The 24,381-nt window shown below is 40.8% G+C and overlaps 2 protein-coding genes and 2 pseudogenes across 2 annotated transcripts; 1 reads left to right on the forward strand and 3 right to left on the reverse strand.

The window, feature by feature from the left end:
- Positions 1-743, reverse strand: part of LOC120853689 — a 1,965-nt pseudogene extending 1,222 nt beyond the window's left edge.
- A 6,563-nt stretch (positions 744-7,306) lies between these two features.
- Positions 7,307-7,609, forward strand: LOC120853690 (annotated as a pseudogene).
- A 9,260-nt stretch (positions 7,610-16,869) lies between these two features.
- On the reverse strand, positions 16,870-17,648 carry RNASE11 (ribonuclease A family member 11 (inactive)). The gene has a single exon (XM_040227081.1). The coding sequence runs from the start codon at positions 17,464-17,466 to the stop codon at positions 16,870-16,872; it is 597 nt and encodes a 198-aa protein (XP_040083015.1). The 5' UTR covers positions 17,467-17,648.
- Positions 17,649-22,436: 4,788 nt separating this feature from the next.
- On the reverse strand, positions 22,437-23,908 carry RNASE12 (ribonuclease A family member 12 (inactive)). Its single transcript, XM_040227082.1, has 2 exons — positions 23,766-23,908; positions 22,437-23,092 (listed from the first exon to the last, which is right to left on the reverse strand). Exons 1-2 carry the CDS (start codon positions 23,797-23,799, stop codon positions 22,617-22,619), a joined length of 510 nt encoding a protein of 169 aa, XP_040083016.1. The 5' UTR covers positions 23,800-23,908; the 3' UTR covers positions 22,437-22,616.
- Between the last annotated feature and the right edge of the window lie 473 nt (positions 23,909-24,381).

Consider the following 24,381-nt stretch of genomic DNA (forward strand, 5'->3'; position numbering starts at 1 on the left):
CTCCAGTACTTTGGCCACCTCATGCGAAGAGTTGACTCATTGGAAAAGACTCTGATGCTGGGAGGGATTGGGGGCAGGAGGAGAAGGGGACGACAGAGGATGAGATGGCTGGATGGCATCACTGACTCGATGGCCGTGAGTCAGAGTGAACTCTGGGAGTTGGTGATGGACAGGGAGGCCTGGCGTGCTGCGATTCATGGGGTCCCAAAAAGTCAGACACGACTGAGCGACTGAACTAAGTAACTAGAGGACATCTGTCTAGAAGACTGTAGGTAAGAGAAGGAAAGGTGAAGGAAGAAGGAGAGTAAAGGAGAAAGGGGGGGTGAAGGTGAGGAGAGAGAGAGAGAAGGTGACAAGGAAGAACTGAGGAAGAGAGCAAGAGAGAGATGAAGGCCAGGAGGGAAGGGTAAAGAAGGACAAGTGGTGGAGAGAGCAGTGGGGTGAGAGACAGAGAAGAGGCTCATGTGCTCCCTCCTTCCAAAGTAAATGTATCTGTTCTCTTCCTGGAGTTAAGAACTTGTGCTGAAAAGTGCTGTACTTGATCCCTACTTCCCCTCACCAACATCCTGCTCTTCTGAGGACCATTCTTGATCTTATGACTTCTTCCTCTTGCTCATTTCTGACCATCAATGCCCTTCAGAAGGGATCAAAGAGGATCCATCATGTCACATGAGCACCAAATGCTGTGTGAATTGGTGTAAATACTGTTACCATCACCTCATTGCCTGGAATTGTTGGTCCATGTTGTAGTCGCCTCTGCCTCCTCTTCTCGCTCAGAAGAGCTCTTCCACTAAGGTGCATTACTGACCTTGTGAGTGTTTTTCCCATCTTTTTTTTTTTTTTTTTAAGTTAGACTTCATGGTTTCTTCTCAGGTTTTCTACTCCTAAATTCTTCCCATCGTGTGTGCCCTTCTGGAGATATAAATCTCATCAGAGACTGCAGTCATGACCTTCCTTTCCTCTGTGTGTGTCTCCATATCTATTCACTCTGCTGTGCTGCTGCTGCTGCTAAGTTGCTTCAGTTGTGTCCAACTCTGTGTGACCCCATAGACGGCAGCCCACCAGGCTTCCCCGTCCCTGGGATTCTCCAGGCAAGAACACTGGAGTGGGTTGCCCTTTCCTTCTCCAATGCATGAAAATGAAAAGTGAAAATAAACTAAATCATGTCCAACTCCTAGTGACCCCACAGACAGCAGCCTACCAGGCTCCTCCGTCCATGGGATTTTCCAGGCGAGAGTACTGGAGTGGGGTGCCATTGCCTTCTCCACAAAGGAATGGATACAAATACAAAAGCAACGAATGTTCATTTGAAAAGTCAAAGAAAAATCAAAATCTGCAACCTGGCCCCAAATAATGGAAAAGATTACATGGTGAGGGAGGGGGAGCCCTAAACAAAACATTATTCAACTGCTATTTCTGAAGGGTTAGCTTTTAATTGTGATCTTGAAAGTTGTCAAATTCTCAAAGTTAAAATAAATAATTCTGTGGAAGTGTCATTGAAGACATGTATCTTTAAGAGCTGGTTTGGGCATGTTATCCAATATTAAGTGCCAATTACTCAGAATGCCACATTTTATATCAGCAAACTCCCATCCTTTATCAGCATCAGGAAACATCAGTTCCTTAGCTTAAATGGTTGAGCAAAGACAGTCTAAACACTCAGTCCTTATAATTAGACATACTTTTGTGAGTAAATCCCAGAGTATCTATCTCTCCATTCAGTTCAGGAAGAAAAGTCGCACCTTCGGCAGCTTTAAATTTACTTTTCACAAACATAAGGAGGCAATATTTATGCTTCAGACCTTCATATCTATAACCAAAGTGAAAACGGGATTAGTTTGAGAAAACCTAGAGGGAAATGTCGTTCTCGTGGCTCATAATTCAGCACATGTCTTCCCCTTAGGGTCACTGTGAAGACTTGAGTATCTGAGCTCACAGAGGTACACAGAATGGACAGACACAAAATAAGAAGTCTTCAGTAACTGAAAATCAACCTTCAGAGCACAAATGTAGAGTAATTTCAACATCTTATTTAGCAAAATGGAATCAAAACCAGGTCTTAGATGAAAAAAATCTCTCAATTGATTGCATTTTCCTGCAAATCTATACTTACTCATGCCTTGCCTAGTTGCTCATTGTATGATTCTAAAAAATATTTTAAAGATTTTTTTTTCTCTGTCATTTCAAAGTGAGTGTATAAGGTACAGACCAAGATATTGCCACTGGTTTGTTTTGATTTTATAATTTGCTCCTTGACAGATTAGGAATAGCAGGACTATGAAAATATTAAATATGTTAGGATAGAGAATCTCATATTTTCTTGAGAAAAGGAAAATACATCTGGTGAGACAAATGTTGTATATCAAGAAAAAGTAACACAGGTTCCAGTGTTCATTCCACACACCACACACATGCGTACACACAAACACACACAAAAACTCCCCAATGTATAGTGGACTAGAGATCAAAGTAATATTTAGAAAACAACAATAAAGATATTGATGTAATTATATTATAGTATTTTTCATAATTTTGGAGTTAGGAATATCTTCGTTACACAAAATAGGCATACAAGCATAAAGAAATTAAAGACTGAAAGACTTCCTTACACACACATAGACTGAATTACATACCCATATATGAGTACACAGAAAATCTTACTGAAACATATTGCATAACAATATATTCTAATGGCAGAAACCACCAAAATTGAATTTTAAAAACCAATACTAGCTTAGAAAACAATTTTTAAATATGTATAATATGAAATTACTTTCCAAACTTAAATACAAGAAAAGTACAAATTTCTTTTCTAAATTCAATATATCTGCATCAAAAATTCAGCTCAACAGTGGCAGCGTTTACCTCGGTTCTTATTTATGTGTCTTCTTTCTTTTATATCTAATTAGGAAAATCAAATCACCTGAATTTGTCCTAAAACAGAAAATTTAGTTATTTTTTTATGTCAATATTTCTTGACATTATCACAGTTTCTCTTTCTGCTAAAAATTATCTGAAAGAAATTGTTATCAAGGTAAAAGAAATACATCCCAAACCATAAAGATGGCATAGTGTTAGTTGTGAAAATTTAATTTTGCTCTAATAATTACATGATATGATTGCTTTATCATTAAATTCTCTGTAGAAATGAAAGGAAAATTGTCTGAGTATTGAGCACAGTATTGCTTTGTTGTCACATTTCAGATAGCTAAAGAATTAAATTGAATATAAATCCCATCAACATACATTTTAACCATCAAAACCCTCAAAGTCTCGGACACCTTCTCACATTATAGAAATAAAGAATTTCTTTCTTTATTTTCCAATATTCTACAGCAATAAAAACAAAATGCCAATTTTTGCCTCAGTGAAGTATCTTTGTGTCTTGTGAAATTTGTACTCAACCCATCCATTTTATAGCTTTTGCATCACTAACTGCAGATATTCATCAGCAGTGCAGCTCTGCTATGACCTAACTATTTTCCTAGTAGAAAAGCCAAAACAGGTCACATAGCTCCAAAAATTTGTAGGGAGCCGTTTGAATATAATCATATTTTAGACTTGGCTTCAGAATAATTTTTAAAAGGACTCATATAATCTTCCAATTGAGTTGGAATAACATGAATCTGATCTACCCTCCCAACCTAAGCAATTTTAAAAACTGACAAAATGCTGGGGAAAATTATTTTCAAGACACCGAACATTAGGCAACAAAATACACTGATCTTGAAAGACAGGAACATGGTGAGCCCTGTGATATATTCAACTTACTGTCTTGAGAAAACTTTCAGGCAAAATAAAGGGACAGTGTACTTAGGAAGAGATGGAAGACTACCTGAGCAGAAGAGATGAAACTGAGGAAGTGAAGAGATTGAGGAAACATGAGTTCATAAGACAAAGTACCAGACATGAGACAGCTGCCTCAAGACAGAAACTTGGAGATCTGTGAAGGGTTCCCCTCAGGTATTCAGCAGAGTATTCCTGATCACATGTGTGCGAGAAAATCACCTGAGGCTGGGAAAGAACCACCTATAAGGACCAGAGGGAATAGTACTTACTCCCACTAGCCAGGCTGGAAAACATCAAAATTCATGAGCATTAGGTCGAGTGCTCAGGAAGGCTTTGCCTCAGTAGAGGGAAATAATTAGCCCTAGACTGCTACTGGGCTCTACTGATGGCTCAGTTGGTAAAGAATCCGCCTGCAATTCAGGAGATCCCAGTTCAATTCCTGGGCCGGGAAGATCCATTGGAGAAGGGATAGGATCCAATATTCTTGAGCTTCCCTTGTGCCAAGAACCACCTATAAGGTAAAGAATGTGGAACTGTGTATAGAATGTGGAAGAATCTTATAAAGAATGTGGAACCTTCCTATAAGGAACTACCTACAACATAAAGAATCCACTTGCAATATGGGAGATCTGGGTTCAATCCCTGAGTTGGGAAGATCTCCTGGAGAAGGGAAAGGCTATCCACTCCAGTATTCTGACCTGGAGAATTCCATGGACTGTAGAGTGCATGGGGTCACAAAGAGTCAGACACAGCTGAACAACTTTCACACTCAGACTATTGCTGCTCTGTACTTGTCTAACAAATCAAAAGGTACAACATGATTCCAAATAGCTTATGTGTATCCCAGCAAAATGTTCAAGAACATTTATAGAAATACAAAAATATCCATACAAAGTAAACAAGCAAGGTAAAATTCACAGTATCTGGCATCCAGTCAAAGATCTCACTAAGCATGAAAGGAAACAAGAAAACACAAATCATAATGAAGAAAATAATCAATTAATTGACATTGACTCAGAACACATACAGAATAAAATACTAAAACCATGAGTGTTGTATGTACTCAGTCAATCAGTCAATCAGTTCAGTCGATCAGTTGTGTCTGACTCTTTGCGACCCCATGGACTACACCATGCCAGGCCTCCCTGTCCATCACCAACTCCCAGAGTTTATTCAAACTCATGTCCATGGAGTCGGTGATGCCATCCAACCATTTTGTCCTTTGTCATCCCCTTCTCCTCTCGCTTTTGATCTTTCCCAGCATCAGGGTCTTTTCAAATGAGTCAGCTCTTTGCATCAGGTGGCCAAAGTATTGGAGTTTCAGCTTCAGCATCAGTCCTTCCAATGAACATTCAGGACTGATTTCCTTTAGGATGGACTGGTTGGACATCCTTGCAGTCCATGGGACTCTCAAGAGTCTTCTCCAACACCACAGTTCAAAAGCACCAGTTCTTCGCTACTCAGCTTTCTTTATGGTCCAACTCTCACATCCATACATGACTACTGGAAAAACCATAGCCTTGACTAGACGGACCTTTGTTGGCAATGTAATGTCTCTGCTTTTTAATATGCTGTCTAGGTTGGTCATAACTTTTCTTCCAAGGAGTAAGCATCTTTTTATTTCATGGCTGCAGTCACCATCTGCAGTGATTTTGGAGCTCCCAAAAATAAAGTCTGCCACTGTTTCCACTGTTTCTCCATCTATTTGCCATGAAATGATGGGACCAGATGCCATGATCTTTGTTTTCTGAATGTTGAGCTTTAAGCCAACTTTTTCACTCTCCTCTTTCACTTTCATCAAGAGGCTCTTTTATGTACTCCTTGTGCGCAAAAGGGATTCCCTGGTTGCTCAGATGGTAAAGAGTCTGCCTGTAATGTGGGAGACTGGGTGCGATCCCTGGGACAGGAAGATCCCCTGGAGAGAGAAATGGCAACCCACTCCAGTATTCTTGCCTGGAAAATCCCATGGATGCAGGAGCCTGGCCAACTACAGTCCATGGGTCACAAAGAGTCGGACATGACTGAGTGACTTCACTTTCACTTTTCACTTATGTGCAAAAAGTTAGATTCATGAACAATGTAAAAACCCCAGAGACAGGACCAAGATGGTGAAGTAGGAAGACCACAAGCTTACCTTCCCACTAGAACACATCAGACCTACAACTACGTAGAGAGGCACTTTTGCTGCAAATGACTTGAAGACTAGCAGAACGGTTCTTCTACAACCAAAGCTGTAAAGAAAGGACTGCATGGAGTCTGGTAGGAGGAGGAAATGCAATCTGAAACCAAGTGGGACCCTGTAGAGGCCTCTTTGTCTTCCATTTCTCATAGGCAAGACTCCAGCCTCCATGGCCTTCCCTGAGTTCCAAAGGGATTGGAATCAAGATTGCTAATCAAGAGGGAGGAGCAGCCAAGAAACCACCTGAAGACTTGAGAAACTCATCAGGATTAAAAGACCCAACCATCTGAGACCTTCACACATCCTAAGCTTGTCAGCAACCCCATCATTGGGCACTGTTGTTATAAAACTCATCAACTCCTCCTGGGTAGGGACACATAGTTTCTCAAGCCAGGAGCTGTGTTCCCCTTTGCCTGGGAAAGTAATAAAGCTATTCAAAAGGCAACCAAAACTCTCTGTGAGATTTGATTTGGCACTGGTGAAGCTGAGCTTTCAGCACCAAATCTCATCAAGACCTATAAGTGACACAGAATAGGAAGGAGATATCACAAACTTGAAGATCCTCTCAGAGGAGTGACAGAATGAGTCATATATTAGACAGCCCAGCACTGGGGCCTGACACGAGCTGGTTTGAAAACCAGTGGGACTTGGTCCCCTGCTAAGAAACTGAGTTTCTACTATTGAAGAGTGAGAACAAAGAGTCTTCCCTGGTGATCCAGTAGCTAAGACTCAGCTTGCAATGTTCAAAGATTCTGAATGCTGCTATGAAGACTGAAGGTCCTGACTGCAGCAACTAAGATCAAGTGCAGCTAAATAATTGAGTTAAAGAAATGTTTTTTAAAAAAGAGTCAGAACAAAGACTTTCTTGTTTTCAGTCCCAGTGCAGAGACACCAGATTGATAACTGCCTAGTATTCTGACCAGCCTGCCAGGACCTACCCAGTGTGCCCTCCAACACACATGGGGCTCCTGCTCTATCTCCTGCTCCAGTGCTGCTCCCCATTGCTCAAACTCATGTCCACTGAGTCAGTGATGCTGTCTAACCATCTCATCTTCTGCTGCCCCCTTCTTCTTTTGCCTTCCATCTCTCTCAGTATCAGGGTCTTTTCCAAAGAGTCGGCTCTTCACATCAGGTGTCCAAAATATTGGAGCTTCAGCTTCAGCATCAGTCCTCCCAGTAAATATTCAAGGTTGATTTCCTGTAGAATTTACTGGCTTTTTCTCCTTGCAGCCCAAGGGACTCTCAAGAGTCTTCCCTAGCACCACAGTTCAAAAGCATCAATTCAGGATGGGATTAAAGTGAGGTAACTTGGCAGGGCTGGCACTTTCCACAGCAACCATGGCATATACTGGCCTCACCGTGTCTCTTACCATGATGAGTGTGTTCTGGGGCATCACCAGCTTTCCAGATGCTCTGGTTCATCCCTAAGGATCCCAAGCAGGGAGTTGTTATCACTATGTTGGTGACCTGTTCCATTTGCTGCTATCTCTTTTGGCTGATTGCAATTCAGGCCCACCTCAACCCTCTCTTTGGACCACAGTTGAAAATGAAACATTCTGGTACCTCAAGTATCACTGGCCTTGGGGAACTGGCTTGCTCATCAGTACTGAGTCACTGAGATCATGGAGAGAACTCCTCTAGATGAAAAAAACACCTCCATACCCAGACCACATCCCTTGACTCGCCCATTGTGGCCATCAGCTGCCTTAAATTTTCACCCACATTTGAATATCATATTCTACAATGCAGTACTTTTTTCCTGTCGCCCTTTTTACGCTTTGATGAATGATGTGCCTGTTTAAACTATGCTGCCTCTGTAAAATATTTATGTATACTCTTCTGAGATCTAAAGTGCTGTTCTCCTGAGAAATAACATTACTCTCTCCTTGGAATTCTGTGGATTTGAAGATGGCTCCTGCCTGCTCACAACATGAGAATCAGGAAAATGTTTAAAAACTGTTACATGATAATAAGTCTCCAGTGGGGCAGTCAGTAGGAGAACATGTTTGCGGGAAAATCTGTCCCACAAACTTATATCATAGTTTATTATACCAAAGTATGAGTGAATTTCAGGATAAATTTCATATCTCTGCCATTTTTTGGAATAAATTATTTTTCTGCTTTCTACTGAGGGGAAAAAAGCATCAGTTCTTTGGTACTCAGCCTTCTTTATGGTCCAACTCTCACATCTGTACATGACTTCTGGAAAAACCAGAGCTTTGACTATATGGACCTTTGTTGACAAAGTGATGTCTCTGCAAGACACTCTCTAGGCTTGTCATTGCTATTGTTTCTCTTGTCTGAAGAGACTGGTCCAAAAGAATATTGCAAAAGTTAACAAATGGGGCCAAACTTTAAAGTTTTTGAACTGTGAAGGAAACTGTCAACAAAACGAAAAGACAATCTATTAAATGGGAGAAGATGTTTGTAAATGATATTTCTGATAAGGGATTAATATCCAAAATATATAAGGAACTCATATAACTCAATAGAAAAAACAAACAACCCAATTTAAAAAGGGGCAGAGGACCTAAATAGACATTTTTCCAAAGAAGACGTACAGGTGGCAGGATTGAACATCAACATTTTAGGAATCAGTGAGTTAAAATGGATGGGAATGGGTGAATTTAATTCAGATAACCATTATATCTACTACTGTGGGCAAGAATCCCTTAGAAGAAAAGGAGTAGCCAGTAGGAATGGAAAATGGCAATTGTTTTAGAAGACATTTCACATTTCCTACAAAACCAAACATACTCATTATACGATCCAGCAGTTGTACTCGTTGGCATTTGCCCAAAGGAGATGAAAATGGATATCTACATAAAAACATGCCCACAGATATTTATAGCAGCTTCATTCACAATTGCCAAAACTTGGAAGCAATCAAGATGTTCTTCAATAGATGAATGGATAAATAGACTGTAGTTACATCCAGAAAATGGAATATTATTCTGTACTAAAAAGAAATGAGTTAACAAGCCATGAAAAGATATTCAGGGACCTTAAATGTACCTTAAAGTCACACATTTTATGTCCATTATATCCAAACAAAGCTGGAAAAAATACGTGTGAATGTGTGCATATGTGCTGCCAGGGTGAGGGGAGGTGTAATGTACTTATAAAAGGAGATCGTGAGGGATATTTGCAGTGACAGAAATGTTCTGTACCTTGACTGTGGTAATGTCAATATCCCAATTTTGATATAGTACTGCAGTTTTACATAATATTATCATTGGAGAAGTGGGTAAACAGTACATAGATTACTCTTGATTATTTATTACATCTGCATGTAAATCTATAATAATCCCAAAATAAAAGATTTAATTTAAAAACACAAACAGAAAGCCTACACACTATATGCATTCCTTTACCGCAAAATTAAAGAATCATAGATATGGAGAACAAATCCGTAGTTACCAAGGGTGGAAGAGTTCCTTGGTGGTAAGGGAACAGTTCTGTATTCTGACTATCATAGTGATTACATGAATCTATACACAAGATAAAGTTGCATATAACTACACCCACACTCACACTTCTGTCATTCAGCTGCTCAGTCTTGCCTGACTCTTTGTGACCCCATGAACAACAACAGCACGCCAGGTTACCCTGTCCTTCACCATCTCCAGAGTTTGCCAAGTTCATGTCCCATTGAATCAGTGAAGCCATCCATCCATCTCATCTTCTTCTGCCCTCTTCTCCTCTTGCCTTCAGTCTTTCTCAGCATCCGGGTCTTTTCCAATGAGTCGTCAGCTCTTTGTATCAGGTGGCCAAAGTATTGGAGCTTCAACTTCAGCATCAGTCCTTTCAATGAGTATTTAGGGTTGATCTCCTTTAGGATTGACTGGTTTGATATCCCTTGCAGTCCAAGGAACTCTCAAGAGTCTTCTTCAGCACCACAGTTTGAAAGCATCAGTTCTTTGGGACTGAGCCTTCTTTATGGTCCAACTTTCACATCTGTACGTGACTACTGGAAAAATCCTAGCTTTGACTATACGGATGATTGTCAGGAAAGTGATGTTTTTGCTTTTTAATACACTGTCTAGGTTTGTCATAGCCTTTCTTCCAAGAAGCAAGCATCTTCTAATTTTGTGGTTGCAGTCACCATCTGCAGTGATTTTGGAGTCCAGAAAGAGAAAATCTGTCACTGCTTCCACTTTTTCCCCTTCTGTTTGCCATGGAGTGATGGAACCAAATGCCATGATCTTAGTTTCGACCTTTACATAGACCCTTATATGGAACAACTGACTGGCTCGAAATTGGAAGAGGAGTATGACAAGGCTGTATATTATCACACTTTTATTTAACTTATATGTAGAATACATCATGCAAAATGCCACGCTGGGTGAGTTACAAGCTGGAATCAAGACTGCAGAAATGTTAACAACCTCAGATATGCAGATGATACCACTCTAGTGGCAGAAAGTGAAGAAGAACTAAAGAGCCTCTTGATAAGATTGAAGGAGGAGAGTGAAAAAGCTGGCTTAAAACTCACATTGATTGCATGTAAAAACTGATGACATCTGAATGAGGCCTATAGCTTAGTTAACAGTATTGTTATTTGATATTGCACTGTAGTTACATAGCATGCTACCCCTGGGGGAAGCTGGGATGAAAGGGACCTGGGATTGTGTACAATTATTCAGCTTCCTATAACTTAAAATTATTTTTAAAATGATAAGTTTAACACAATGAATGAATAGATCTTTCCATTGATGTAGAAAGAGCACCAGGACATATTTTTATGGGAAAAACAAGTCTCAGAATTAAAAATGTATAATATGATCAAATTTATGCTTTTAAAAAATCTATCTGGGAGTGCACCAATCTATGTATGTGTGGAAGAAAAGGCCTATGATTATACACAATAAACATATTGACCTGATTATCTCCAGGAGCAATTTTCAAAATGTTTAAAAGCTCAATGACATGAGCAGTAATCAGAAGGACTACTTTAAAATTAGACACCAGAGTGGATGTGAGAGTGAAACCGGACATTTACTTTCTCCTGCTTTGAAATTTTTACAATGAACATGCATTGTTTTATAATTTAAACTCAATAAAAATAAGCTTTAAATATAAATACATCATAAAAGGAATTAGTGTATGTCTCAGACAACCATATATTTGGGACGACTATGAAAGTTATATAAATTATGTGTAGATGTCAACTGGGTGTCAACATGGCACATAACTCAAAAGTCTCATAAATATGTTAAAAAGTAAAGTAGGGAATGGAAATTCTTTACTCTCAAAGGGGTGATTACCGAATCCTTTTTCCTTGGGAAGAACGAAAAAGAGGCTTCGCCAGCTCCTGGCCCTTCAGTGACTATTACTGTTGGATTATGGAAACAAACTGGAAAAAAAAAAAAAAGATTAAAACAGAGTGTATTACAGCCAGTGTATGCATTCACTATTTCATTTTCTCACTATTGAACACTGTTCTGAATAATGAGAAGAGATGTCAAAGTTCAAGGGATACAAGTGAAGATGTGGAGTAATTGGGACATTTCTAGTAGGAATGCAAAATAATGTACCACTGTGGAAGATGGTTTGACAGTTTCTTCCAAAGCTAAAGAGAGACCCACCATACAACCTAGCATTTATGCTTTTGGGTATTTACCCAGCTGACCTGAAAAGTTATGTTCGCATAAAAACCTGCACATGAATTTCTGTAGCGTGAATCTGACCACATTTCAAATCTGACCGTACGACAAAACCTCACTGAAAGGGATACAGAAAAAAAGAGATCTAAATAACTTAAATCTTTATGTAACCACCCCCCATTCATATGTTGAAATCCTAATTCCTAATATGGTGGCATTAGGAGATGGGGCCTTTGGCAAGTGATTAGGACATGAAGATGGAGCCCTCATGAATGACGTTTGTGCCCAACACTTCAGAGACAATTTCTATTTTTTATTTTTTAATGATTTTTCTTTATCTATTTCCTAATTGTACTAGGTCTTCATTGCCACGCGGGCGTCCAGTGGGGACTGCTCTCTGGCTGCAGTGCTCAGGCTTCTCACTGCAGCGGCTTCTCTTGTTGCTGAGCACAGGCTTCAGCAGTTACAGCGCGAGGGCTCAGCAGTTGCAGTTCTCAGGCTGTGCAGCACGGGCTTAATAGTTGTGGCCCACAGGCTTCGTTGTTCCCTGGCATGTGGGATCATCCTAGATCAGGGATCAAACCCTTGTCTCCTGCATTGGCAGGTGGATTCTTTACCACTGAGCCACCAGGGAAGCCCCATTCACCAGTTTTATAGATTAGGACCTGGATATCTTTGAGAGCCATTCAGCCTTCTGCAATCTTATGAGGAAAAAAAATCATTCAAGTTATTTATTCATCTATCGACAACTATATTTCCACCTACTCTTTTCATATGTTTCTTCCCACTCCTAGTACTGTTTTCTCCTTATTCATTTTTTAGCTATTTTAATGGATTGTCCAACAAGTTCAAGATTTTAAGTCTTCATTTACAAATGCCTGCATTGTTCACTTCAAGCAACAGAGACATGTTCCTCTCTTAAGGTACGATCTTATGAGCCTGTATCCAGTACAGGCTACACATTTCTTTCATTATGCTCTTTTCCCACAGTAGCTGGTATAATGCCTTACGTATGAATGTTTCTCAATTGCTTGCCTGTAAATACATTTTACTCATTAACCATTCTGTTATTACTATGCTTCCATAACAGGCCATCTCACATAATATCATCACATTTTTCCCCACTGGGTCCAAAGGTCTACTCAGCTACTCTAGGCCTACATGAACATACCTTCACTTTTATAATTAATTTACAGGTGACTGCCTGACATGAGGACTAAAACTAGAAAATAAAAAAATATATATGATGAATGTAATTTTGAACTGTGATTAAATCTATGTCAATATAATTTGCCACACATTAAGTGATGTTCATATCCATTATCATGTGTGGGTCCTCTGTTGTGTATGACTCTGCAAACTCCATGGACTGTAGCCTGCCAGACTCTTCTATTTCCCAGGCAAGAATACTGGAGTGGGTTGCTCTTTCCTCCTCCAGGAGATCTTCCTCACCCAGGGATTGAAACTGTATCTCCTGTGTCTCCGGCATTGACAGGTAGATTCTTCACCACTGAGCCACCTGGGAAGCCCAGCTATTATCATCAGCTCAGTTCAGTTCAGTCACTCAGTTGTGTCCGACTCTTTGCGACCTCGTGGACTGCAGCACGCCAGGCCTCCATGTCCATTACCAACTCCCAGAGTTTACCCAAACTTGGGTCCATTGAGTTGGTGATGCCATCCAATCATCTTATCCTCTGTTGTCCCCTTCTCGTCTTGCCCTCAATCTTTCCCAGCATCAGGGTCTTTTCAAGCGAGTTAGCTATTATCATAGTGCCTGGCAAATAGGCCCCAAAAGAAGCAGCTCATAAAAATGTTAACAATGAATATGATTTTTATAAAGACAGCTGAGCAATTTCAGAATTTTCTAAAGGAAGACAAGAGAGAATTTCCGAAGCAGACACGGGAGTGATTCAGAGGCACTCCTCTCAAAGGGCTGGATGTGTTCCCAGAGTAAGTTCAGCAGTTCGTGCTGTTCTTGTGCTTTCCCACCTGGGCAACTCAGGGCTATGTGTTCCTTGAGCCTTGGATGAACAGGTTGCTCCACTGGGGTTGAAGCCAGGCCAGATTGAATATTGGCCTTTGAGTAAAAAGCCTTGTGGGTGGTTGGCCTGGTTCTAGAAATCTGTCCAACTCATCACTCTCTTTCTGAATAGTGACTTTGAATACAAGATACACAAAGAAGAAAACATAGAGTTAAGTGGTACAAAGTCTGGAAGCCAAATAAGTAGAAGACACACAGAGTATAAAATGGAGACATAAAGTTGAGGACACAATCTGATCGACAGAAGGAAACATGAAAGTTAGATGAGGAAGAGACAGAAGATGAAGGTAGAAGTAAAAGTCATTACTCTTTGTGGAGGTGTGTTTTGAGAGCCCATCTTCCCAACTTTGCTCCTCCAATACTTCCACTAACAGACTCTGCCTCCCGGGCCCAGCAGAGCTCTCAGAAGGGGTACTGATTGTGACAGGACAAAGAGCTCAGCCCACAGTCCTATCACGAAGAACACGGGATTCTTGGAACAGCCTGAGCTAGGGAGACAAGGAGAGCACACGCCAGCAGCATAGCCTGCAGCTCTCACACGCCCAGGGCTCTGCCAGCTTACCTGGCCCTGCTCTCTGACCTTATGCAAGACGAGCCCCATGGCCTACTCAAACTCTCCCATGAGGTCCCACACTTAAAGTCATCAGAGCCAACTCCAGTCGTATCTCTAATACATAGAACTCAATTGTTCTGGATTGAGGCCCAGGGATTTGTATTTAATATCACTTCCTTAAGTTTTAAACTGTGTTCGGGTAAAGCTAAGAGGATGGAACAGAATCTCAAAGTACAGTGGATTTTGAAAGATATATTTATTTCTCTCTCATATATCAGACCCAAGTTGAACAATCCAGGTTGGCAAAATAACTCTGCCTCACACAACTGTTTGGGCACATGGGCTTTTGCTCACCTTTCTCTGTGGCTATTCCTTGAACAAATCATCATCTTTATCAGCAGTCTTAACCTTTTTGGTTCCAGGGACTGGTTTTGTGAAAGATAATTTTTCCACAGACAAGGGCAGGGGGCAGGGGGCAGGGGGTGGGAGTGGAGCAGGGGCCTCTGTGATTTGGAGCAGAAAAGGTGAAAGTTTTCATGATGAAAGCTTAATGTTGTAGAATCTGAAATCTTCTGCCTGTTGGCACCATTAGGGATCCTCAGATGTCATTATGTTGAGGGGGTGACTGACTTTGAGGGTGAGGAGTGCTAGCACTCGGAAGGTCTAACGGTCTATGGCATCTTCACATTCGACGTCTTTCAGACTTCATAGTTTGATGATTAGGTAGATTCTGGGAGATCAAAGCACCAAAGACTTGGAAGCAAGAGCTCCTGATTTCTTCTGAGAATTGGAAAGGTTTGGTCTTAATTAAGACCCTTTAGAAAATGCTCCTGACCTGGAAAGAGGTATCTGTTCTGCTGGGTCCATTGTTCTTATTTCTTGATAAAGGAATAAATCTGTACTAGATTCTGAACTAGGCTGAACTTACTTTCTCTTGTTGTTGTTTAGTCGCTAAGTCATGTCCGACTCTGCAACCTCATGAACTGTAGCCTACCAGGCTCCTCTGTCCATGGGATTTCCCAGGCAAGAATACTGAAGCGGTTTGCCATTTCCTTCTCCAGGGGACCGTCCCAACCCAGGGATCGATGTCTCCTGCATTGGCAGGCAGATTCTTTACCACTGAGCCACAAGAGATGCCTTACTTTTTCTTACATATTACCAAAAACCTCTCTTAGAGCTAGCATAGTTATTGTCTCTGGGGCTAGTATGCCCATCACCCCGCGCTGAACTCTATAGTAGGAAAGAAGTTACTCAAATTTGAACCAAGTTTGAGCCAAGAGGAAACCTACTAGACTGCTCCACTATGGACAGAGCCCATTTCATGCTTGGTGAGTGGGTGGTAGCACCAGCCTGGCTACATGGAACTAGCCCTAGAATGGAAACCAGTGATATGGCTCCCTTCCAGGGCCTTGCAGTCTCCCCCCACAGAGAAGAGGATCTCAAACTCCAGGCATTTCTATAAGTTTCTTCTCCAGCTGCCAAGTGAAAAATAATTGCTGATAACATAACTATCAATATTTGGCCAAGACCATAGTGATTGTTTATTTAAGCAGCTATCATACTGACAAGGAAAATTCAGCTAAAAGATATAAAAACATCTGCCCTAATGTCGCATATTGGTTGATTGTCAGAGTTTTGCAGTTTCAGTATAATGAGAATTCTGCACCAGATATGAAAAACATTAGGAACATTTATAGACAGAGTGATGTACAACATTCTATTTACATGCATTTACTTAAAATTAGGCCATTGAAAATGGTTTTTTGGGTATACCAGTCTGCCATCTTCCCAGTCTGCCAGCTTGCTGAATAAAGTCACTATTCCTTGCCTTAAAATAAAATTAGGACATTAAAAAAGGGTCTCATGATAGAAGAAGGATGTATGATGAGGAATCGAGAACACATACACACACATTTGTGAACAAGATAACTGTCCAATTTTATGTAGAGTGTTGAACCATAAAGATTTATAAATAGACTTGGCATAGACTTGCTATTTCCCTTGTTTCTACCTTCTTTATCCCTCCATGGCTTGCCATTCCTCTCCCAGGGCCCCTGGAAATCAAGACTATGCTTGAATAAAAATTACAATAGGAGCTTTATTTTTTCTCTCTGTAGCAACTTGTGAAATAGACAGGGGAAAAGATGGAGGAATGGAGATCGGACAGGGCTGGAGCTGTTGACTGAAGGCAACAGCTAAACCAAAGGATCTTTTCTTTTGGCATCTTCTAGAGAACAGGCAGATCCCATGGCTTCATAGGTGACACTCACACTTGTGTGCATGCATAAATGTACATTTTCTTTGAAGAGAAGCAATGATAATATCCCCCTGTCATTCACTATTTCTCTGAATCATCTCAATGGCAGTACAGTTAACTTTCAATACTCTGTACTGGTTTGGAGCCTTCTCTCCTTAATTTTGAAAAGTTGGGTAAACTCTGCTTCTTGGCTTTATAGCTGAGCTAGGATGGAATTCAGTTTGGTTCAGAGAACGTTTGTACATGCATATGTGTATGTGGGAGAGAGAAAGAGGGACTGCACTACACTCCAGCATCAGTTATACATTTCAATTGAATTATCTACAGCTGTGGATTTGTTTCATTTCTCCAGCTGGTATAAATAATTAAGAGTTTCCTATAGTGCTGAAAGGATAGATGTGGATAATAGAAAGCAATAACCAAAAATGAAAAGTTCTGTGGGATTTACATGTTAGAAACACTAACTAACCAGCTCATCAGAGAATGACTTGTCAGCACCACCAAAATTTTCTTTAATGAAGTAACACCATGGTGTTGGCAACTGGGGGATTGTTTGCCCACAGTGAACTGGCATGTAGTGGTCCTTAGTTCTGGAGTCTCAGAGCAGCTTATGCCTGAAGTCTGTCCACACTTGCAGCTGGGGGCTTTGGGGACCCCGTCGACCACTTCCATGGAGCCATGGATGAAGTTATTGCTCAACTTGAATGACCCATTAGCTTCTGAAACTTTTCCCCAGACTGTAGTGTCATTGCAGTAATGTTTGTTATTACCTAGATTGCGTTTAGGGGACAAGCTATAATGTAATCTTCTGAAGGTCAATAATGAGGAAGATACATCTTTGGACATGCTGAGGCTGGTATTTTTATATGACACAGTCAAATTTATTGATACCTCAATGGTGTGTTTTTCCTGGTCACTTTTTGCCATGTCATATTTCATCTCTTTCTCTAAAAATTCTTCTTTAATTATCTCCATTATACTTTCTGAAACTCCTGCAAAAATCATCCCCAGGCCAAGTAGCAGCAGAAAGATGATCTCCATCTCAGATCTAGGGCAAACTCTTCTGCAGTAAAAACTAAAAGATAAAAATGAAGAAAATATAAACAAGTAGCTCTCTTTTCTTTATGACATTCCCAGGGTTGATTCCTACATGTAAGCTAAAACATCTACATCTATTAATGAAAGGATAAGATAGGAAAAAGACAATCAGCTGTGTAATCTGAAGATCCAACTTCAAACCCCTGTTTATCTACTAATAAGCAATTTGTAACTAACTCCAGTTTCCTCTTGTGAAAAAAAATATGAGAATTATATAAGATAATATGTTTAAAGTACCCAGAACCAAGTAGTCATTTCTTTCTTTTCACCTGATCTATAATCTCACTGGTGAAATCTGTAATCTCTGCAGTGGGTCCCAATAATCTCACCTAACACATTCCTCACTATTGCTGTGGATCCTCTAGCCTCACACAGTACCTGGCACGTGGCAGCCACGTGAAAAAACCACCATGATATTTTCCCATCTCTCATTTCTTTTCCCACTGATTCTCAGTCATGGAATTTCTGTCTTTACCAGTTCATTTGGCAAGTTGATCGTATGGAAAAAGATTCCAGCTTGTTGCAAGTCAAGAAGTGAAATTGTCTTTGTTTCCTGGGAGTTTCTCTTACTGGGTCTAACAACGGAAGGGGGTGCAAGAAGGAGAAGGCAGAATTGTCTGAGATAGAAGGAGGAGACAAAGTGGAACCAGTGATGCTCGGAGAACTGAATGCAGTGTCCCCTTGGCTGTCAGAACCCCAGCGCCCTTGGGCAGTATCATTGCTTCTTCTCTTGTGAAATCTTCCTTGTTTATTTCTACTTCAAACCAGAGTAATTTTTGTTGTTGTTTTTGAAATCCTACAGAATAGATAATATTGTGCTTGATTTTATACATTTTTTTTAAATTTTTGAAGATAGTTGGTACAGTTTTTTCTCCTTTTTATTAAAGCTGGAAATTTCTTGACCCTGGAAAATAGCCTCTGCTTCTTTTCATTCTCTACAGGAAGAATGAACTACATATGTCCTAGTTTCTCATAATGTTTGCCAACAACATAACATGGTTTGACTACTGTAGAAAGTCCTTTACCTGAGGTCAGTCCTGGAAAATTCACAATGAGAATCTCAGAAGGAATGTTTATTTGGGGTAATAATTCTTTCTCTTGCTCTAGAATGACCATCCCCCTTTTTTCCCCTCTTTTTTTCTCTCCCACCTCTAAAAGCCTCCTTCCCTTATACTTGTATCTACTGTATTACCTCCTAATCACTAGTCCTTGCCCCTCCAATTCCTTCAATACACTACTTTTCTAAAAACACACTTGCAGTGACACTTTCAGGAACATTGAGATATTTCTCATTGTCTCTACAAAGTAATCTAATCTTCTGAGTCCACTTGGTCAAAATTCTATTTGATCTAATCCCAACCCGCCTGTCAAGGATGATCACCAATTATTTTGGTATATAGACCTGTTCCAGTCAAATCAGTGTGACCCACCCTCCTGTGAGTATACCCTATTCTGTCCTGTGTGTGAAATTAGAGCAAAGACTCAGTACCAAAAATACATAAAGCCTTAGTAATTGGGTTGACTGATTATTGATAGATTATTAAGAATTCAGTGGATGTTTTCATCTGTGTACCTTGAGCACAGACTTGGTACAGGTTGAAGGGAGGAGGAAGAAGGATTTGAACTGCATCCTAGATATCCTCTACCGTCACATCAATAGTGAGGTGCTAATTGGAAAACAGGAGACAACAAGGAGAAAAATAAACAAGAAGAGCAGTACAGAAACACCCAGTGTTTCTAAAACATTTTACAAGGGAAGAATTCACAGCCACCTGGGTTTGATTGGGGTTGCTGGTACCCATTTTAAAAAACTATGCCCCTGACTCTTTTCAAACTACAAATGTCTAAAATGTCACAATTCATTTGAATTGGGATTTGATCCTTGGAAAATGAACATACTCCGAGGATAGATTCCATTTTACAGTCTCAGTTCCTTACTTTAATGGGAATGCATTTATCTGCAAGATTTTGTTTTTAAATAGAAAGAAGGAGGTTAGGGGAGGAAGGGAAGGAAAAGTACTGAGAAGGAAAGAAAGGACAATTAAGCCTAGGGAGAGAGATAGAAAAAGGAATCAGAAATCAGAACATAGAAACATAGGCCTAAAGCATTTCAAAAAAACAAAAAGCAAAACCCCATTTCAGCTACATTTTCCCAGGAAATGATTCTGCTACCAGGACCCAACCTGTCACACGATAGGGGCCAGCTATTCCTTCTCATCTTCTGTTCCGACACTGGGGATTCTGCTTTCCTGGTGACACCCACACTTTCATAAAGACAAGGACCATGGGATTCATTACTCACAGAGAAATGAGTAAGGGAACTCAGCTGCAAAAGGGCTACCCCAGAGAGGTAAGCCTCTACTTACAAGGTTGCCAAGTGTTCTTTACAAATGATTGTCACTCCCTGTCCTCCATAAATGTCACCAGTCTGTTAGAACTTGAGGTTTACCAATGACAGAGTACCGACTAGCATAGGTTGATCTGACCTTGAATTAAGTACAAATAAATAATTGAATAGTTTGAAGTCTCTCAATTGAAAAGATAAGAACAGACCAGGCCCTCTAAAGCTTATGTATTGCCTGTGTCTGCTTTAGCTCAGTGTATGAGTGTCTGGCTCTCACAGGATTAAACTGTCATAGCTCAGATTTAGTGACCCCATAACCTGGCCCTTACTTGCCTATCACCCCTTTTTTTCTTACTACTCCCTATCTCTGACAACTCCAAAAAGATTCTAGGTTCCCTAAGAAATAGAATTGTGGAGTAATAGACCTGGCTGCTGCTGCTGCGGCTAAGTCGCTTCAGTCGTGTTCGACTCTGTGCAACCCCATAGACGGCAGCTCACCAGGCTCCGCCGTCGCTGGGACTCTCCAGGCAAGAACACTGGAGTAGGTTGCCATTTCCTTCTCCAATGCATGAAAGTGAAAAGTGAAACTGAAGTCGCTCAGTCGTGTCCGACTCTTCATGACCCCAATGACTGCAGCCTACCAGGGTCCTCCATCCATGGGATTTTCCAGGCAAGAGTACTGGAGTGGGTTGCCATTGCCTTCTCCGAATAGACCTGGAAAGAAGCTCAAAGGTTACCTAGTTTGATCTCTTCACTTTACAGATGAGGAAACTGATATAGAGGAACAGAACTTAATCAAATCCCCAGAATTAGGAGTCTCTATTTCCCTTCCTTCTCTTCCTTTGCCCTCTCATTCTAAAGACCTTCTGTCCATAGCAAATGAGGAGGAACTAAACAAACAGTCCAGTTTTAAGAACTAACAGGGGAAAGAATGATTAGTCTGAGTCAAAGTAATCTCTGTTCCTTCTGGGGACACAAAGAGGAAATAGACTGAACCCTGAGAGTCTTGATCCTTCCCTGGGAAATCTTTGTCCATTTCTTTCTAGACTTTAACGGAAATGGCTTCTGACCAATTAGGCTTCTTCTGATCTCCTTTTCCTTTTCTTTCAAGGCACAGAGGCAGCTGTTGAATAAGAGCAGGTACAGCTTGAGTTATACACGTCATCCTTAAAGAAGACCTTAAGAGATGACCCCTACTCCCTCTACACTTAGGATAAAGTCTAGGATGAGTGTGAGATGAATGAAGTACTCACTCTGCAGGTACAAACTGTTAATAGCCCAATAATCAAGATAAACAGTATTTTATTGCAACATTAAAAAATAAATTTGATGCATATGACACAAAAGAACCTATCTATGAAACAGAAATGGGCTTCACAGGCGGCAACAGTGGTAAGAAACCCGTCTGCCAATGCAGGAGGTGTAAGGGACAAGGGTTTGATCCCTGGGTTGGGAAGTTCCCCTGGAGGAAGGCATGGCAACCCACTCCCTTTTCTTACCTGGAGAATCCCATGGACAGAGGAGCCTGGTGAGTTACAGTCTTTAGGGTCACAAAGAGCCCGAAATAACTGAAGCAATTGAGCATGCACGCATGAATCAGAAACAGACTCACAACATAAAGAACAAACTTGCGGTTGCCAGAGGGAGGGGACGAGGAAGGGATGGATTGGGAGTTTGAGGTTAGCAGTTGCTAGCTATTATATGCATTTAGAATGGATAACAACAAGGTCCTACAGTATCCGTTCAGTTGCTCAGTCATGTCCGGCTCTCTGCAACCCCATGGACTGCAGCACACCAGGCCTCCCTGTCCATTCCCAACTCCCAGAGCTTGCTCAAACTTATGTCCATCGAGTCAGTGATGCCATCCAACCATTTCATCCTCTGTTGTCCCCTTCTCCTGCCTTCAATCTTTCCCAGAATCAGGGTCTCTTCCAAGGAGTCAGTTCTTTGCATCAGGTGGCCAAAGTGTTGGAGCTTCAGCTTCGGCATCAGTACTTCCAATGAATATTCAACACTGATTTCCTTTAGGATTGACTGGTTTGATCTCCTTGCAGTCCAAGGGACTCTCTTATGGTATAGAGAATAATATTCAATATCCTAGGATAAACCTTAATGGAAAAGAATATATGTATAACTGAGTCACTTTTCTATACAGCAGAAAGGACCACAACATTGTAAATCAACTATACTCCAATAAAAGCAAAGAAACAAACAAATAAATTTAATGCAAAATAAACCCTGCTGAACAAATATCAAAATTTTAACTAACAGGATCTGACCCTTCACTGTTATAACTCAGGTACCCCATCTTATCCTAAATCCAACCCTGTCAGAATGGGTCTTAATTTAAAATTCAGATATTTTGCTCATCAGGGATTTTTATATTGATCCTTAAATTTTTATTTGTCTATATGACTCTGGGGATTTTGGTGTTCCTCAAATTTTGGGTGTCAAATGAGTACCTTACTTCCCTTATCTAATTTCAGGCCTGCATAGGATTCACTCTGGGTTCTCACCAAATGACCCACAGAAAATGGAGAAGGAATTAAAACACATACAGAGTTTATGGTTTAATTCAGTAGATTTTTTTTATTGAAGCAGAATAAAAAGATTCCAGCTCAGCCATAGTGGAAGGATAAATGTATTTCACTCTAGGCATGACCCCATGTTCACAGGATGCAGGAAAACCAGCACCAGTGCCTCTGAGACAGGAGACGAGAGAACGGCCGACTCTGATGCTGGTCTCAGATTATTCAGTGTCTCTCTGGATTTTAGCTGGCCCCATGTCATCACAAGTGACAACAATAAACCCCTCTGTGGCGAAAACACGGTAATTGCAGGCAGGATATCTGGTGCCTTCAATGAGCTTACAGACTGTCATTTTGAACTTGATTTCACTCAAGAAGCAGAGACTGGGGGCATGGTTTTGGCAAGTCACTCTCCTGGGAGAATTGCAAACACTATTGATATTTCGAGGCCTCTCATGGATGAAGAAATGTTCTTTTTTGCAGGTGTTGTTGGGTTCCTTGATGACTCTTTGTATGACCATGTGGTTGCAGTACCTTATCGGAATGTCACTCTGAGGGTAATCCACATGCAACTGCTCTAAAGTGGCTGCCATTGCTTCCTCATCCAGCTCATTTTCCCAGAACAGAAGCACCAGGAAGATTATCACCATTAGTATCATCAGAGGTATGAGATCTTTCACATGTTTTGGTCTAATTCCTATAGAGGAAGAGAAGACAGCAAATATCGGAGAGTGATCAGATTCCACCAGCCCCATCCCCTGACTTTCCCCCCTGTGCACGCCTGCTCAGTCATGTTCAACTCTGTGGTCCCATAGACTATAGCCCACCAGGCTTCTCTGTCCATGGAATTTTTCAGGCAAGAATACTGGAATAGTTTGCCATTTTCTACTCCAGGGATCTTCCCAACCCAGGGACTTTCTCCCCTAGCCTTTGATATTTTATTTCCTTCTCTCTGTTAATAAAACCATGCTAACCCTGCAATGTCCAGCTAGAGGTACAGTTCCCCAAGAAAGCCCTTTCTGACCATTTCAGCTCTCAGGCTGGCATTGAACAGTTCTCTAATTATTCCTGGGTTTTGGTGGTGGTGGTGGTCTCCACAGCTTCTTAATAGTTGGTATCTCATCACCTATTTCTCCTAAATCAATCAGAGTGCTTAATACAAAGCAGAGCATACAGAAGCTATTAAAAGTACCCCATATCTGATTGTTTTATTCCTATTACTAAACAACTTTCTCTCCCATAATCGTCTTAACCTTGATCCTATCCAATTCCATATGCCTTTTAGCACTGTCTACTAATCCTTCCCTCCCAATTCCTTCCCAACCTCTCCTTCTGTCCATCTTACTTGGCTTTGTGCTAGACCCTCTCACCTTTCCTTTTTGCAGTAACTCTCATAGACAACATATCCTTGTGATCATGGATCTCAGAAAGTCCTTTGTGTCTCACTGTTCCCAGACAATAACTGGTAGGGAGCCAGCTGAGTGTGGGCAGGTCCAAGTGGAAAGAGCAGAAAGGGAGGAGTCTGTAGGAGGGGATTGTGCTTGGCTGCCTTCAGGAAGAGAAGTTACTTTCAGAGGGACAGTTGGGTAAGGCAGGTCCTGTATGTGTCCTCATTAAACAAGCAGTGACTTTTCAAAACACTTGTTAAAGTCCTGAGTCTAGTTATTTTCCAATTTTTCATCAGTCCTTACTACAAACCTGTGAAATAGTTATCTCCATTTCGTTAATGAAGAAATAAGTTGCAGAAAGTTTCAGGCACAGACACGATATGGCAAGAATAATAAAAATCTCACCATCTCAATTCGTAAGTCTTGAATTCCAGTTTCAGCAAATTTCATTCCCACGTGGTGTCCAGGACAGGGCAGAAACAATTCCTGGACATTAACATGAGTCTTGATAAAGCCCTAGGCTCTCAGAGAGCATGGCAATGATTTCCAAACTCAGCTGAACTTAGGACTCTCTGAGGCATTTTTAAATGCCACCTTG

This window comes from Oryx dammah, unplaced genomic scaffold (assembly GCF_014754425.2).
Source record: "Oryx dammah isolate SB20612 unplaced genomic scaffold, SCBI_Odam_1.1 HiC_scaffold_26, whole genome shotgun sequence".
Lineage (NCBI taxonomy): Eukaryota > Metazoa > Chordata > Mammalia > Artiodactyla > Bovidae > Oryx > Oryx dammah.